This window comes from Monopterus albus, unplaced genomic scaffold (genome assembly GCF_001952655.1).
Source record: "Monopterus albus unplaced genomic scaffold, M_albus_1.0 scaffold265.1, whole genome shotgun sequence".
Taxonomy (NCBI): domain Eukaryota; kingdom Metazoa; phylum Chordata; class Actinopteri; order Synbranchiformes; family Synbranchidae; genus Monopterus; species Monopterus albus.
In genome coordinates this window covers 241,286-256,024 of record NW_018128145.1, presented here as the reverse complement: position 1 = coordinate 256,024, position 14,739 = coordinate 241,286, and the positions used below count along the sequence as shown (strand labels likewise).

At 43.3% G+C, this 14,739-nt stretch overlaps 1 protein-coding gene across 1 annotated transcript in view; it reads left to right on the top strand.

Moving 5' to 3' along the window:
- Positions 1–6: 6 nt before the first annotated feature.
- Positions 7–14,739, top strand: part of itga2b (integrin, alpha 2b) — an 18,265-nt gene continuing 3,532 nt past the window's right edge. Inside the window, exons 1-24 of the mRNA XM_020621685.1 lie at positions 7–130; positions 310–359; positions 444–489; positions 4,892–5,017; positions 5,573–5,617; positions 5,764–5,807; positions 6,126–6,191; positions 6,286–6,338; positions 6,418–6,490; positions 6,691–6,826; positions 7,189–7,374; positions 7,467–7,512; positions 8,096–8,197; positions 8,871–8,926; positions 9,265–9,416; positions 9,486–9,599; positions 10,776–10,843; positions 12,509–12,644; positions 12,732–12,815; positions 13,258–13,337; positions 13,443–13,523; positions 13,606–13,711; positions 14,192–14,347; positions 14,648–14,734. Of these exons, the coding sequence (XP_020477341.1) occupies positions 97–130; positions 310–359; positions 444–489; positions 4,892–5,017; positions 5,573–5,617; positions 5,764–5,807; positions 6,126–6,191; positions 6,286–6,338; positions 6,418–6,490; positions 6,691–6,826; positions 7,189–7,374; positions 7,467–7,512; positions 8,096–8,197; positions 8,871–8,926; positions 9,265–9,416; positions 9,486–9,599; positions 10,776–10,843; positions 12,509–12,644; positions 12,732–12,815; positions 13,258–13,337; positions 13,443–13,523; positions 13,606–13,711; positions 14,192–14,347; positions 14,648–14,734 (2,127 nt within the window). The 5' untranslated portion in view covers positions 7–96. The remainder of the gene's footprint in view (positions 131–309; positions 360–443; positions 490–4,891; positions 5,018–5,572; positions 5,618–5,763; positions 5,808–6,125; positions 6,192–6,285; positions 6,339–6,417; positions 6,491–6,690; positions 6,827–7,188; positions 7,375–7,466; positions 7,513–8,095; positions 8,198–8,870; positions 8,927–9,264; positions 9,417–9,485; positions 9,600–10,775; positions 10,844–12,508; positions 12,645–12,731; positions 12,816–13,257; positions 13,338–13,442; positions 13,524–13,605; positions 13,712–14,191; positions 14,348–14,647; positions 14,735–14,739) is intronic.

Here is a 14,739-nt window from a genome sequence, read left to right as displayed (position 1 = left end):
GGAGGGGCGGAGTCAGGGAAAACACCTGTGGGAAACTGCCTTCTATTGGACCGGAGCACTGGAGGCTCGACCTCCTTCTCCCCCTGCAGAGGACTCATGATGGAAGATGACTACAAACACATAGACAACAGTGAGAAATAGTTCACTTTTCCTTAACAGGTGTTCAGCAGATGCCTTTAAAGTTTGGTTTCAAAGTCCTGTGGCTGCTCTTCTTTATTTTGAGATGAGAACCAAACCACCAGACTCTGATTTAAACTATACTGAGATCCTCCTTTTTCAGTGGCCTTATCTCTGTTTGTTGTTGTGTAGGAGATGACCAGCGTTACTGTGAGGTGGGCTTCAGTGCTGACATCACAAAGGTGAGGGGTGGTAGGGGGAGTCACACTTGTAGGTATCCTCGCTGCCTGACCTCACTCCTCACTCACTTCCTGTCTCTGTTGTAGGAGGGTCGCCTGGTGCTGGGAGCTCCAGGAAGCTTTTCTTTCCAGGGTGAGCAGTGACATCTGCTGGTCACTGACTAGAACGACACCCAGTTAACTAACTACACCTGAATCTATATAAGATAAGATAATCTTTTGTTGTCATTGTAACACGTACAGTGAAATTTTAGAGTGACCTCCAATCGGTGCAGCAATAGAAAAAAAATATAACATATGAAATAAGACCATATAAAAATTTAACCGCTTACAGTCCATGCGATAGCAGGAGCAGTTTTCCTGAGGGGGGCATATGCAGGAATTAGAAACAGGGACAAGTGGTCAGACTGGCCTCCAGGTCTCCAATACTCTAAGTCTGGGGAGCAGTGACTGTCTGCAGTCACTGTTCATACACCAGTTGTTATTGACGTAAATACATAGCCCCCCTCCTTTGTTCTTATCTTATCAAACCCTCCTTTGATAGTCCCTTGTCCTATCATGGCACTGTACTGTGTAGCCTGCTAACTTGATAGCAGAGTCCGGGATAAGTGGATGAAGCCAGGTCTCTGTGATCAGCAGAATGCAACTGTCCATCATGTAATTGGTTGCAACCTGTAGCCTCAAATCATCCATCTTACTAATGAATGCTCTGGCGTTCATCAGAAAAATGCTGGTTAGCGGTGGTCTATGTGGCCACCTCCATAGCCTATCCAACGCTCCGGCTCTGCAGCCTCGCTTTTGCTTCCTCTCCCTGTGGCGCCTACGCCTCCTTGCTGTGGGGACGGTATGGGGGCTCCTCACTATGTCCACTGGTATCTAGTGCAAGTGGAGAGACAAAGCTGTAACTCTCTGCTCGTAGCAAGCTCCTATCTTCAGGAGATCGTGCCGACTGTAGGTGAGGTTCGCCCAGAAAAATGTTCACAGTATGGAAAACAACACGTACACAAAATACCAAACAAAACACAGACTGAAGGAGCACTGAGCTGCAGCAACAGCATACACCTCTATCTTATATACAACAAAACTGAGTGCCCTCAGTCAGTATCACTAAAATGAGAAGTAAATCATGATCATGTCCATTTGCCATAGTATTTTGGCAAAATTTCATCTGTTTTGTGAGCAACTGTTTAGTACTTAGACACTGTCTATAGAGGTTGATGTCCACTGTCTGATTGGTCACTGAACCACAGGAAACACCAGCCAACAAATTTTATGCAAAATTATGTTTCCTCTACAATTTTGGTGAAATCAGTAGATCTTCACATGCTGAACACAAATATGTATGTGTATGTAATTTTTGTATCACGCAGGCTTTTTAAGAAAACTGCAGTTACACATTTAACATTGTAATATCTACAAATGTTTTGCTGTGGATTTTTGCTTGTAGTCATTGTGTGATGCTTCACATGTCAATGTCCAACAGCAGTCTCCCAGCATAGACAGACTCCACTTTGTCTTGGTAAAACCTTTCACCATGTTCGTCACTGACAGCGCCGAGGTTGGCTGGGAAGAAGTCAAAGTGGGGATGAAGGAACTCTATCTTCAGTAACATGTTGCAGTTCGTTGACTTGTATGCCTGGAGCAGACTTTCAACCTGTTCGATGTAGTTTGAAGCCTCGTAGTCGCCCAGAAAGTTAGAAACAACATTCTCGAAGGCCACCTCAGTGACTATCCCTCATCACCTCCTGGATCAGTAGGCCAACAAAAACATCTTTTTTTATCTTGGCATCACTGATGCGTGAAAACATCTGTTGCACGTATGCAAAGGCTTCACTTTGCTTGTTCACTACCTTAACAAAGTTTTTCATTAGCCCAAATTTGATGTGCAAAGGTGGCAGAAATATGTTGCTCGGATCAACCAGTGGGCCATGTGCAACATTCTTCTGCCCTGGAATCAATTTTCAGCGACGTGGCCAGTCCTTTATCACGTAATATGAACGTCTTGCTCGGCTGTCCCACTCGCAAAGAAAACAACAATACTCGGTGTATCCAAGCTGCAGACCAAGTAAAACTGCAACCACCTTCAGATCGCCACATATTTTCCAGTTGTACCTCAAGTACTGAACGTGTTTAAGCAGCAGCTGCATGTTCCCATACATTTCCTTCATATGGATGCCATGTCTGACAGGTATAGAAGGGTACATGTTGCCACTGTGCAGCAAAATAGCCTTCAAACTTAATGATGAGTCAACCAACACGAGTCGCCATTCTGTTGGATCATGTTCACATCCGAGAGCAGATAGCAATCCATTGATGTCACTGCAAAAGGTCAGATTGTCAGTTTGTCTGAAGAATTGAGTCAAATCTTCATGATGACAGCGAAATACTGATATTTTTGTGCCTGGTGACAACAGGTTCCATCTTTGCAACCTTAATCCAAGCAGTTCTTTCTGGTTCTTCAATAAATTCAAATCTCTGACATGATCGTTCAGCTCTGCCTTAGAAATCACATGATGGTCATTGGATGTTGTTGGCTGGAAATCTGCATCATCTGCATTGACTCCTCTGGTTTTGGAACAGGAAGACTTTCGTCAAGTGGCACTGGTCTCATTGATGAGGCAAGGTTCGGGTACTCAAACTTCCAGCTCTTGGAAGAAAATCCTGAAACGTTCATCATGCAGAAGTAACAATCAGTCACATGATACTTCTGCTGCCTCGAAATCATTGGCATGGAGAATGGCACGGATGGATGCACACCCTTCAGCCAAGCTCGCAGACTGGTAGTGCAAGATGCGCAACATAGATGAGGAGCCCATACTTTGTCCTGGTCACTGGTTTTATAAATATAATAATTGTGACCTAAGAAGATCCTGAGCCACTGCCAGGCAGCTAGACCTGAGCGAAACACCCCGATTTAAAATTTTCATAATTTATATTACAAAATTAGCCGTTTCTCAAAAGCCTTGTGTGATGGGAAAATTTTAAACTTATTTCTGTGATCAGTATCATGAAGTCTATCTGGTACACAAGACACTGTGAAGGAAACAAAAACCTTGTAAACCAAAGTGATCCTTGTGCCAGGTCAGAGGCATTTACAGGCTGTTTTTCACAGGTCACTTTTGTTGTGTTGAGGTTGTAGCTACATATTTTCACTGTAGTCTATCTAACCAATTTGTTTTTAATTTTATCATCATCATCATCATCAACTTTATTTATATAGCACATTTAACACAGCCGAAGCTGACCAAAGTGCTTAACACAATATCCACAACACCCCTTAAAAAACAACATAAACGAACAGCAAAACAAAAACATCATACTTAAAACAACCCCCTATCATAAATCACAAGCTCAACAAGACACAGGATCATACTGGTTCGAACGCCAGACGGTACAAATGAGTCTTCAAATAGGTTTTAAAAGTGGACAACGAGGGGGCCTGTCTAATATAAAGGGGCAATGCATTCCACAACTTAGGCGCCCCCACAGAAAAAGCTCTGTCCCCCCTAGATCTCCGCCTAGCCCTCGGTACCTCCAAGAGCAGCTGGTCAGCCGATCTGAGGCACCGGGAGGGGCTATAGTGATGTAGCAATTCTGTAAGATAAAGGGGGGCCAGACCATTTAAAGATTTAAAAACAAATAAAAGAATCTTAAAATGGATTCTAAAACACACCGGCAGCCAATGAAGAGAAGCCAAAATGGGTGTGATGTGGTCACTTTTACGCCCTCCAACCAGTAGACGAGCAGCAGCATTTTGGACTCTCTGAAGGCGGGCAAGGGACGCCTGACTGAGCCCAAAACATAGTGCATTACAGTAATCCACACGAGACATAATAAATACACGTGTTACCGTCTCAAAATGCTGCCGTGAAAGAAAGGGCGTCACCTTTGCCAGCTGCCGGAGGTGATAAAAACTGGCCCGTACAACTGCATTCACCTGACATTCCATTCTAAGAACAGAGTCTATTTTAACATCAAGGTTAGTAACGGTGGACCGCACGTACCGTTCCAAGGAACCGAAATCAACTGGGGGAAAATCACCAGAGTTATTTGGACCAAACACTATGACCTCGGTCTTCGTATCATTCAACTTCAATAAGTTTAAGGTCATCCACTTCCTAACGTCATCAAAACATGACAATAGTGATGCAACTGATGATGTGTCCCTTCCCCACAGCAAACCACAGCTGCTCAACTTTCCTGGGTCTGCCATCAGCACATTGCAAACTTTACAACAGATAAAATATCCTACATTTCAAGTTGAAAAATTATACAGTTATGGACCAGAGGTGTGTTCAGTTTAGCTGTTTACTGTGCATCATAATTAATGATGAATAGTGTAGTGGTTAAAACAAACCCAACTCAACTAGTCTCACATAGACTCCTCTATCAAGAACCATCTGGAACTAGTGTGAATCTGAATCTCAGTCTGTTTGTACCAGTACAAACCAGTGTCATCTATTCTTTACTGGTCTCTCCACCTGACTGAAACAGTCTGAACCAGGTAATGGCTGACATCACTGCACTGATTTCAGGTCAGGTTTTCACAGTAGGTGTGAGTGACATCCTCAACAATGGGCGGAGCAATGAGCCTATCCAGTATGTGGGAGGAATCAGCCATTCAGAGGAAGATAAGGGAGGAGATTATGATGTTTACCACGGTGAGTAGAGCTGAGCAAAGTTTTTATTCTGAAGGGTACACCTGTGGAAGCCTTACCTGAATAAGCAAAAGTCATTTAAATAGTCAGGCCTGCAGTTCTATCAGCTGAAAAAACTTAGAAAAATCAACTGGACTAGGTTTCTAGGTCAAAGACGTTTCACCTCTCATCCAAGAGGCTTCATCAGTCTGAAGCCTCTTGGATGAGAGGTGAAACGTCTTTGACCTAGAAACCTAGTCCAGTTGATTTTTCTAAGTTTTTTCAGCTTACTATGACCTGGATGACTGAGAATCTGTATGGACAGTTCTATCAGCTGTTCCTATATTTTCCAGAATTCAGTGGGAACACTGTGTTTCTCTCAGTGACACTGGGACTGTCTGACCGAGAGCAAACCACAGCTGCTCAACTTTCCTGGGTCTGCCATTAGCACATTGCAAACTTTGCTTGATTCATCTTAAGCTTTTCAAACATGATTGATGAGTGTGACAAAAGTTGATAAGAGGAGAACATGATTCTCTAAAATCTGACAGAAAATGACTGGAGTTCTGTATGTGTCAGGTTACTCTGTGGCCAGTGGTCTGCTGACTGGAGACTCGATACCAGGTTAATGCAATAGAAAACTACTAATCAATACACCTGATTCATTTGTATGTTGACATTTGATGACATACAGAATCAAACCACTAACATCAATGCAACTGATATCCATTACCTGATCAATAATCAGTGACTGTGTGTTTGTGTTTCAGATTATCTTGTTGGTGTTCCACATGACAGAAACACAGCAGGAACAGTAAGATTTTATTTCACTCCACTGTACCCTGAGATGATTTACTGTACTCTCATTGCATTCTGCTGGACTCTGTTTTCTCTGCATATCAGTTACTTTGACACCCCATGGAGGTGTGGTCTGTGGTTTGATAATGTGACTGTGCTGTCTTGTAGTAGTCACAGATATGTTGCTGAATAGGGAAATTTTTTGCATCCTTTATTCATGCTTCTTTTAATTTGAAAAGTTATGATTGCTGAGTTATTCTGCTCCACAGTACAGGGATGTAATAAATCCTCTGGGTTCTGCTGAGCTCTCGCTTCAGTCTGTCTGTGTTAACAGGTGAAGGTCTATGATGGCAGGAGCATTAAAACGCTCAGAGTTTCCCACATCTTCCTGGGAGCTCAGGTGAGAGCATGATTTCAGCACAAAGCTACGTGTTGTGGAAGTGTTGTGCTTACTAGATGGGACCTTCCTGAACCTGGACCTGTGTCTCCTGTAGGTGGCATCATACTTTGGACACAGTGTGGCTGTCTCTGACATCAACAGTGATGGGTGAGAACAGATCAAATTCCTAAAGCCTAATATCTCATAACTGACTGTCTTATGATGTGAAACCTCTGTCGGCGTGCAGTTTAGATGATGTGCTGATCGGAGCTCCTCTCTACATGGACCGAGTGACAGAGCAGCTGCAGGAGCGAGGACAGGTCTGAGAATATCAGTAAAGTCCCCTCACAGTCTGGTGACCTTATTTTTCCATTTCAACCAAATGTGTCTTTAGTTCAAATTTGCGGATTCTGTTACAACTCTGTTTAACGTGTTCACTGTCCATCACCCAAATTACTGTCGGCATGTTTACGAGTACTGGATCACAGCTTTCTTCCACCGCTGTACATTACTCTTCCAGGTGGTAGTGTACCTGCAGAGAAGACACACCTCCTTCTCCTCTCAGCCTGACCAGTCACTGATTGGCTTCTCCCTGTATGGGCGGTTTGGCTCTGCGCTCACTGTGCTGGGTGACATGGACATGGACGGTTACCATGGTAACCAGTTATAGTCATAAATTCTAGCTGCTGTTTAGTGATGAGAAATCCAGAATGGCTGACAAGCTGCTAACAGTTATGGTAGCTACAAGATGCTAATGGCAGTAGCTAACACCACCAGCTAACTGAAACAAAACTCAGACATGGGGGTATTCTTTGTACATCACTAAACATATCCAAGATCAAATTGGTTATTCTGAATTTTCTAAAGCCAGCTGAAGTTATCCACATGTTTCGGTCCTTCAACCCCCACCTGAGTTGTGGATTGAACAAATTATTATCCAGCTAACCAGTTAATCCACATACACAGAACACTCCCCATATCAGTATCAACTATCAACCTTGTTACTGTTTCTGTCCAGATGTGGCCATTGGAGCCCCCTGGTCAGGTGACAGTGGGCAGGGCCAAGTGTTTATCTACCTGGGCAACAGTAATGGTTTGTCAGCCACACCCTCCCAGGTGATTGATAGCCCATTGCCCAGCAGCAGGACAGCATTTGGCTTTACTCTGAGGGGTGGAGCTGACATTGATGGCAACGGATACCCAGGTGCGCTCTGAGGGTTCAAAGGTCATTCATTCATATTAGTGCTTATTAGTTACCAATAATCAGGGTAACCTCCTGTCTGTCTGCTCTTGTAGACCTGCTGGTTGGAGCGTGGGCTGCAGACCAAGCCTTTGTCTACAGGTATGATGTCAGTAGCCCTCAGAAGTCGATGATCACGCATGTTGATGTTGTATGTCAAAGTGTACAAATAATTGTCAGGTAAAATAAATGAGGTTGTCCTGAAGAAAATTATACCAAACAGTGCTGTATAAAGGTAAATTCAAAACTAATAAACATTGCCCAAAATTGTCAAAAATATTACCAGACTCCTGGGTGTCATCTAGTTCACAGGTTTCCTGGGCTAGTGAGTCCTCATCTTTGATCGCATATATCTACTGGTTGGCAGCAATTAACCAAAAGAGAAATAAAATTTTGAGGAAATTCAGGCCATATCAGTATAATTTTGTGTTTTATTCTGTGAACCCTTCCAGGGACATAATCCCCAGATTGGGAGCCACTAATGTAGATGCCTGTCAAGAGACTAAAGGGATGAATATTTGTTGAAGATAGATCACACTATGCTCTTGGGATGAATAAAGTTATCTCTCTATCTTGAACTAAGTGACTGTCCCCACATCAGCAGCCTGCTCTGGATTCTCAATGCTTTAACGCTCCAAACCCACATGATTAAAATGTAACTTTGCAATTAAATGTGTGTGGTCAGGTCCTGGGCAGTGATCCGGTCCACAGTTTCTCTGTCTCTGCTGCCAGACTTCCTGAATCCAGAAGTAAAACTGTGTCATCGAGGAAACACAACTGTGTGCTGGTAACTAAATAACAATGAACTTACTAATAACGTGAGCCTTTAAAAAATTAAAGACTGCATCACTAAAATATATTAGTTGCCTAATTATCACTAAAATTACAGAAAAGTAATTCCTTTGGATGAATGAAATATTTAGCAATTCATCAAAATTAAATAAAAAACTCTGAGTTCTGGGGTTATTACCTGAAAGAGCTCTATGGCTCTAAAGTTCCACACTTTTTTGAAAAACTTTTATTAAATTACACATCACTAACAGGTTTCGAGCTGCTCAGCACAATATTAATAAATGACACTGTGACATTTCTGAGTGCATGATATAGTTATAATTTTAAATTTGAATGATGTAGTGGATAGATTTACATGATCAGCATTAGAGCACTCAGCTGGAATGGCAGTAAACAAGCAATGGTTTCAGGCACAGCTAAGGACTCTTAGGTTCCTAAAGAGATTCCAGGTGTTGCTACAAAGATTCATATATTATGTAAAGACATACCAGGAGGTCTTCGAGTGACTTCTCTGGTTCAGGTGTCTTTGACCTTGGTAAGGTCCTAGTTTTTTATTTGTTTTCTTTCTTTACTGCTTTTTTGTTTGTTTGTTGAAGAGATTCCAGGTGATTCATTGGTATGTTCAAAGTTTAAATTTACAAATGCTCTCTCTCGCTCTGTCTCCTTAGTTTTGTTATCCAGATGTGTCTCTACGTATCTGGTCACAGAATTCCACAGGAGACAGGTAAACATAACCAGAGACAGGTATTGTCCTTGGGGGGTGGCTGTGATTCAGGAGGTAAGGGGGGGTCACCCTCTAAGTGTAGGGTTGGTGGTTTGATTCCCAGCTTCCCCAGTCCACATGTTGAAGAGTCCTTGAGCAAGGCGTTGAGCGCCTAGGTCACTGTTGTGTGAATGTGTGAGTGTATGTGTGTGTGAATGGGAAATAGTGTAGAGTGCTTTGAGTGTGCATTAATGCCCAGAAAAGCGCTATGTAAGTGTCAGACCATATGCTGTTGTCTACACAGATGTTTGTTGACAGTGACCTCAGTTTTCCTTCTGCCTTCTTATTGGCTGAGGCAGCACTGGGGGTGGAACTACAGCTGGACAGGATGAAGCAGCCAACGGCGAGAAGGACCCTGCTGCTGTCAACCAGTCAGCCACAGGAGACGATGATGTTGATGGTTCAGAGAGACGAGGGCATGGCCTGTGTCAATCAGACCGCTTACCTGAGGGTGAGTAACAGGAAAAAAACATGAAGAAGAGAAACAGGTGAACAGCATGACACAGGTGTGTGTTTGCAGTCTGAAGAGGAGGTCCGTGATAAATTGAGTCCAATCTTCATCTCCGCCAACATCAGCCTCCTCAATACTACCCAGCATGCTTTGCTGCATGGACAGACACATGCTGCTGCACAGGTGAGTCTGAGGCACATTGTTATACTTTGTCCTATAGTTGTGAGGACCCTCATTCAGTGTGGGACCTGCAGGTCAATAACCAGGTTGGGTTTCTGCAGTGATCTGATTTCTTAAACATCACGTAAACAATAAACCAGGTTTCTGTGATCATGGAGAGATGACAGTAGAGATCATTAGATATAGAAATGTAGCCTCATATTCAGATTTGACCAAATCAAATTTGTATGTTACTTAAAAACAGCAACATGTTGACCAAAGTATAGACAAAGCATAAACAAACTGAGAGACAAAAAAACACAGCAAGTGGAGAGTACGGAGGCTCCACTATGATCCAAAAGCCAGAGTGAATAGATGGGGTTTTAAGAGTGATTTTAAAACTGCCAAGCCTGTGACCAATCTGATATTAATAGGTAAAGTATTCCACAGCTACAGCAAATGCTCTGTGCCCCCAGTGCCTGCACCTGGACCTGGACCTTGGAACCCAGAAAAATGATTGGGTAGATGACCTGAGGGTTCTTTCAGGCTTGTAAAAATGCAAAAGCTCAGTAAGATAAGGCAGGGCTAAATTATTTAGTGCTTTAAAAACAAATAACATACTGGTAGCCAGTGAAGAGAATGGGGGTTATGTGATCATGTCTGCATTAGCTGGAGAAGTGAAAGAGATTAACTCCAACATAAAGTGCATTAAAATAATCTAGCCTAGAAGTGACAAAGGTGTTAACTGCCTTTTCAAATCAATAACAGAAATGAAGGGCTTTACTTTAGTTAACAGTCTAAGCTGAAAAGTACAAAGTTCAGATAAAACTAAATGTGTTCATATGTTAGCATTTGAATACTTAATGCATAAACCTGATTCTGAACTTGACCCTAAATTCAAGTCTGAACCCTGAAACAGATATTTGAACCACAATAAATTCCCATGGTTTAAATCTCACACTGGTCCTTATAAGAATAGGACATACACAAAGCCAAACAATCAAATTTATTTAAACAACGTGTTACTGTGGGCACCAAACACTTCTCACACTGTGGGGACTTGGCCTCATTGTGGTCCTTATGGTGTAAATCACAGAATTTTAGGGCGGTGACTTGGTTTAAGGTTAGGGTCAGTCTCCAGGAAAGAGATGGATGTCAGTGCAATGTTCCCACAAGGAATGAAAACAAATGTGTGTGCAGACCAGGATCGTTCTGGACTGTGGAGACGACAACATCTGTGTCCCTGACCTGAAGCTGAGCGCCGAGCTGTGAGTATATACAGTCTGTAAGCTTGATTCACAAAAAACCCTGTCATGAAATGTAAACTTCATTAACATTCACAAACCCTGTCATCATCTGTAACATTTATTGACTATAAACTTTGTTACGGCAAGCCGCACACCAACAGAGCGGCTGGACTCAGGAATAGGCAGGACTCAAACCCAGGTCAGAAAAAGACATTTATTTGACGGGAGCGGAGCTGCCGGTGTGGGTCTCGGGCGATTGGGGCCGCTGAAATGACTAGACCACTGGAGGAGCCGCCCGGGGTCGGGGGAGAGGTTTGGCACTGCGTATAGAGCAAAGAAGGAGATTAGGAGAGGGGACAACAGGCGGACAGGGTGTGATGATGTAGAGCACAACGTAGGTGACCTGTGTATAGGGGGATGCTGGCTCCGGGCAGGAGAGCGTGCTTGGATCCCAGCGCCGAGGTATGCAGACAGGAGCAAGCGCCCATGTTTCGCTGGCCCAGGCAATTGACACGGACCCCAAACAACGATCGTCGATCGGCAGCAAGGCCCACAGAGATATAGGTGGCACCAGGTAGCAGTCCAAAAATAAAACAAAGCACTCCTCCGTAATCAGTTTAGAAAAAACATAAGATACTCCTCAGTAGTCAGTTCAAAATAACAGAAGATACTCCTCGGTAATTAGTTCAGAAAAAACAGAAGATACTCCTCGGTAAGCCGTTCAAAAAAACGTAAAGAAAACTCACTCAGGTCGACACAGTGGATAACATCAATATACCAGAGTAGGTCAATATCAGTGGACATCAGGATCCAGGATCCAGGATCCTGGATCCAGGACGTGAAACACGCGAAGTCGCTGACAGAAGACTGAGAGATCATCTGGTGACGAGGACACACCAGCGCTGTGCTTAAGTATGGTTCTGCTAATTGAGCGCAGGTGTGCCTCGCCGCCGGGAGCGTGCTCCTACGTAAGCAGGGGTGGAGTCGCCGGTAGCCCAGGTATCAGCTGCCGAGGTGCCGGGGACGGCCTGAGCCGTGGACGTAACATTTATTAACTCTTGGCTGGCGACCTTCTGCCTTGACCGGTTGGGGTGAGTGGATAGAGGAGAGACAAAAGAAGAAAAGCACCAGGACACAACAAACAATCAAACACTGATGGCCAGGGCAACCTGCAGAAAGGTACAGGGAGAGAGAGAGAGGACACACTACGGGAGAGAGGAGACACAAAGTTAGGAATGTGTAATGGTGGCATATAGAAGCATAGGGAGAGAGAGGAGAGGAGAGGAGGGGGGAGGAGAGGGAGGAGAGAGATCACTGCACTCTCAGTATGCAGGACTTTTGGCTGTTCCAGGAGCGAATAAGAACTTGGCTTATTGTTTTTTCCTACCACGATTCCTTCCTCTGGAATGCCCAGACATTAGAAAATATGAAATTGTACAGAATAGAAACAAATATAAAAAAGCCTGGAAAAATACAGTAGGATTTGATACATCACCTGTGAATTCTGTAGACTTTAAGGTAGAGCAGAGTAGCATAAACATGAGTAAGATAGAGTGACTAGAGTGATAACAGGTCACCAACAAAGTATAAGTATGAAATAAAATATGGTGGAGTAGATTAGAAGAGGACAGAGTAGAGTAAAGCGTCATCTGCTTCTACTGGAATCTACTGATTTACTTGTGTTAGTGTGTCAGACAGTGTGCTGGTCGGCGAGGACCAGTCAGTGATGTTGTATGTGTTGGCGTTGAACGATGGTGAGGGGGCGTATGAGACTGAGCTGGTGGTCCAAATTCCCAAAAACACACACTTCCAAAGAAGCCAGGTGAAAACACACACACACACGCACACACACACGCACACACACAGATCATGGTTAATCTAATCTCGGTTCAATGTGTTTTACCTGCAGGGTCTGAATAGACTGGTGTGTAAGGAGAACCAGAGCATCATCGTCACCTGTGTCCTCGGAAACCCCATGAGGCAAGGACACAAAGTAAGACACACACTTCAAATCTCTCACTGCAGTGGAACATTATTAAACTGTCTAGTAAAAATATTTCTAATAATGTAAAAGAACACTGGGCATCTTTGCATCGTCCTTGAGTCGCCAGTTTGGGAACCTTGAATTTAGGGGGTATGTTTTTTATTTATATTTGCTGTTGCAGATTTAAAAAAACAATGTGTAACAATGCTGCAGAAAACAATAGCGTAGCTGACTAATCAGTGATGTTCAGCCCTGCAAGCCACACCTTGACACTTCCTGTCCTCGAGCAGGAGCTTCTCTGTCCCCGAATTTTAATGTAGACCCAGGTGCCTCTAGTGAAAACACAAGTTGGGGACCTGAGGCTCCTGAAAGCTTTCTGTTAATTGTGGGGGAAACGTCTATACTGAGACTGCCTGTTTGTCTGCCTGTCTGCCAATCTGTCTGTCTGAAGCTGCAGACAGGTCTTCTGTTTAGTGTGGGCCATCTGGAGGAGGTGGAGAGTCACATCACCTTCATCCTCAGAATCAGGAGGTATAAACTCTCTGCATTTTTGCCTGAAATCAGAGATAATTTTAGCGGAAGAACAACTAATGTCTGTGCCTGTTTATTGTTTGTCTGTCTCTCTTCGTCTGTCAGTAAGAACTTGGTGAATCCCAGCAGTAACGAGGTCTCAGTGAAGGTCCAGGTGAAAGCTAAGGCGATGCTGGAGATCAGAGGGTAAAAAAAAAGACATGACTAGTAAATGTTAGTAAAATCAGTCAGTCTGTGTCTCTGTTCATGATGCAGTTTGTGTTTTTAGAGGCTCCTCCCCTACAGAAGTTGTCCTGCCCCTCCCTGACTGGCAACCTGCAATGCATCCTGGGAGTTTAGAGGCAGTGGGTCCATTGGTAGAGCATGTTTATGAGGTGAGATGGTGTCTGGGGATGTCTTAGAGCTTCTGCTAAAAGGCTATGAGGAATTTAAAGAGTTATTTCATACCGAAGCTAAAACAGCAGCAGCTGTGAAAATGTAGAGGTGGAAGGAAAACAGTGTCTCACACATTAAATGCAAATGTCTCATTTAAATGCTTAATGTGGCCATGGCTGCATATCAACTGCTTTGATATGACATTTACAGCTGGAAAAAAAAAACTTAGAAAAAAACCAACTGGACTAGATTTCTAGGTTGAAGACGTTTCACCTCTCATCCAAGAGGCTTCATCAGTTCTGCCTGACTGGTGTTGAGCTGCAGATATTTATCCCCCTCGGTGGTGTTTCAGTCCTTTGAAGGCCAACAATGTCCCCTAATGACAATTTACAGTTTAACAACTTACCATTCACCATTTTGATAATGTTTATGATATTGAGAATATTAATATTGATGATGGTGTTGATGTTTTTGTGTAGCTGAGGAACCATGGCCCGAGTGTGGTCAATGCTCGGCTGATGGTGGACTTCCCATCCATTTGGCAACATCACTTCCTGCTCTACATCTTCTCCAATGCTTCTGAAGAATCATTGAGCTGTTGGACCCTGAACACATCACAGATAGACCCCTTCAAGGTCTAAAACCTGACTCTGTCTCTGTTAGCTGTTTGACTCTCACCTGTCTGTCCATTTCCGTTCAATAAGCTTTATTGGCATGACTGCTTACATACATAGTACTGCCAAAGCATTAGTATTCCAGTTACGAATATATAAATACATTTTCAAGTATCACAGTTAATTAAAAAAAGACAAATTATTTATATAATTAGTTAAGTAATTGTTTTAGAAAAAAGAGTATAGAAAAATATAGCAATAATATATGTTGGGGAAAAAGTCTGTCTCGCACTTAACTCTCACTTGTCTGTCTCTCAACAGCTGGTTAGCGCCTCCTCCAGTATTTCTGTAGTGTCTCCATTGATCCAGCAGGAGGAGACAAACTCACACAGACAAACTGTTCATGTGGTAAA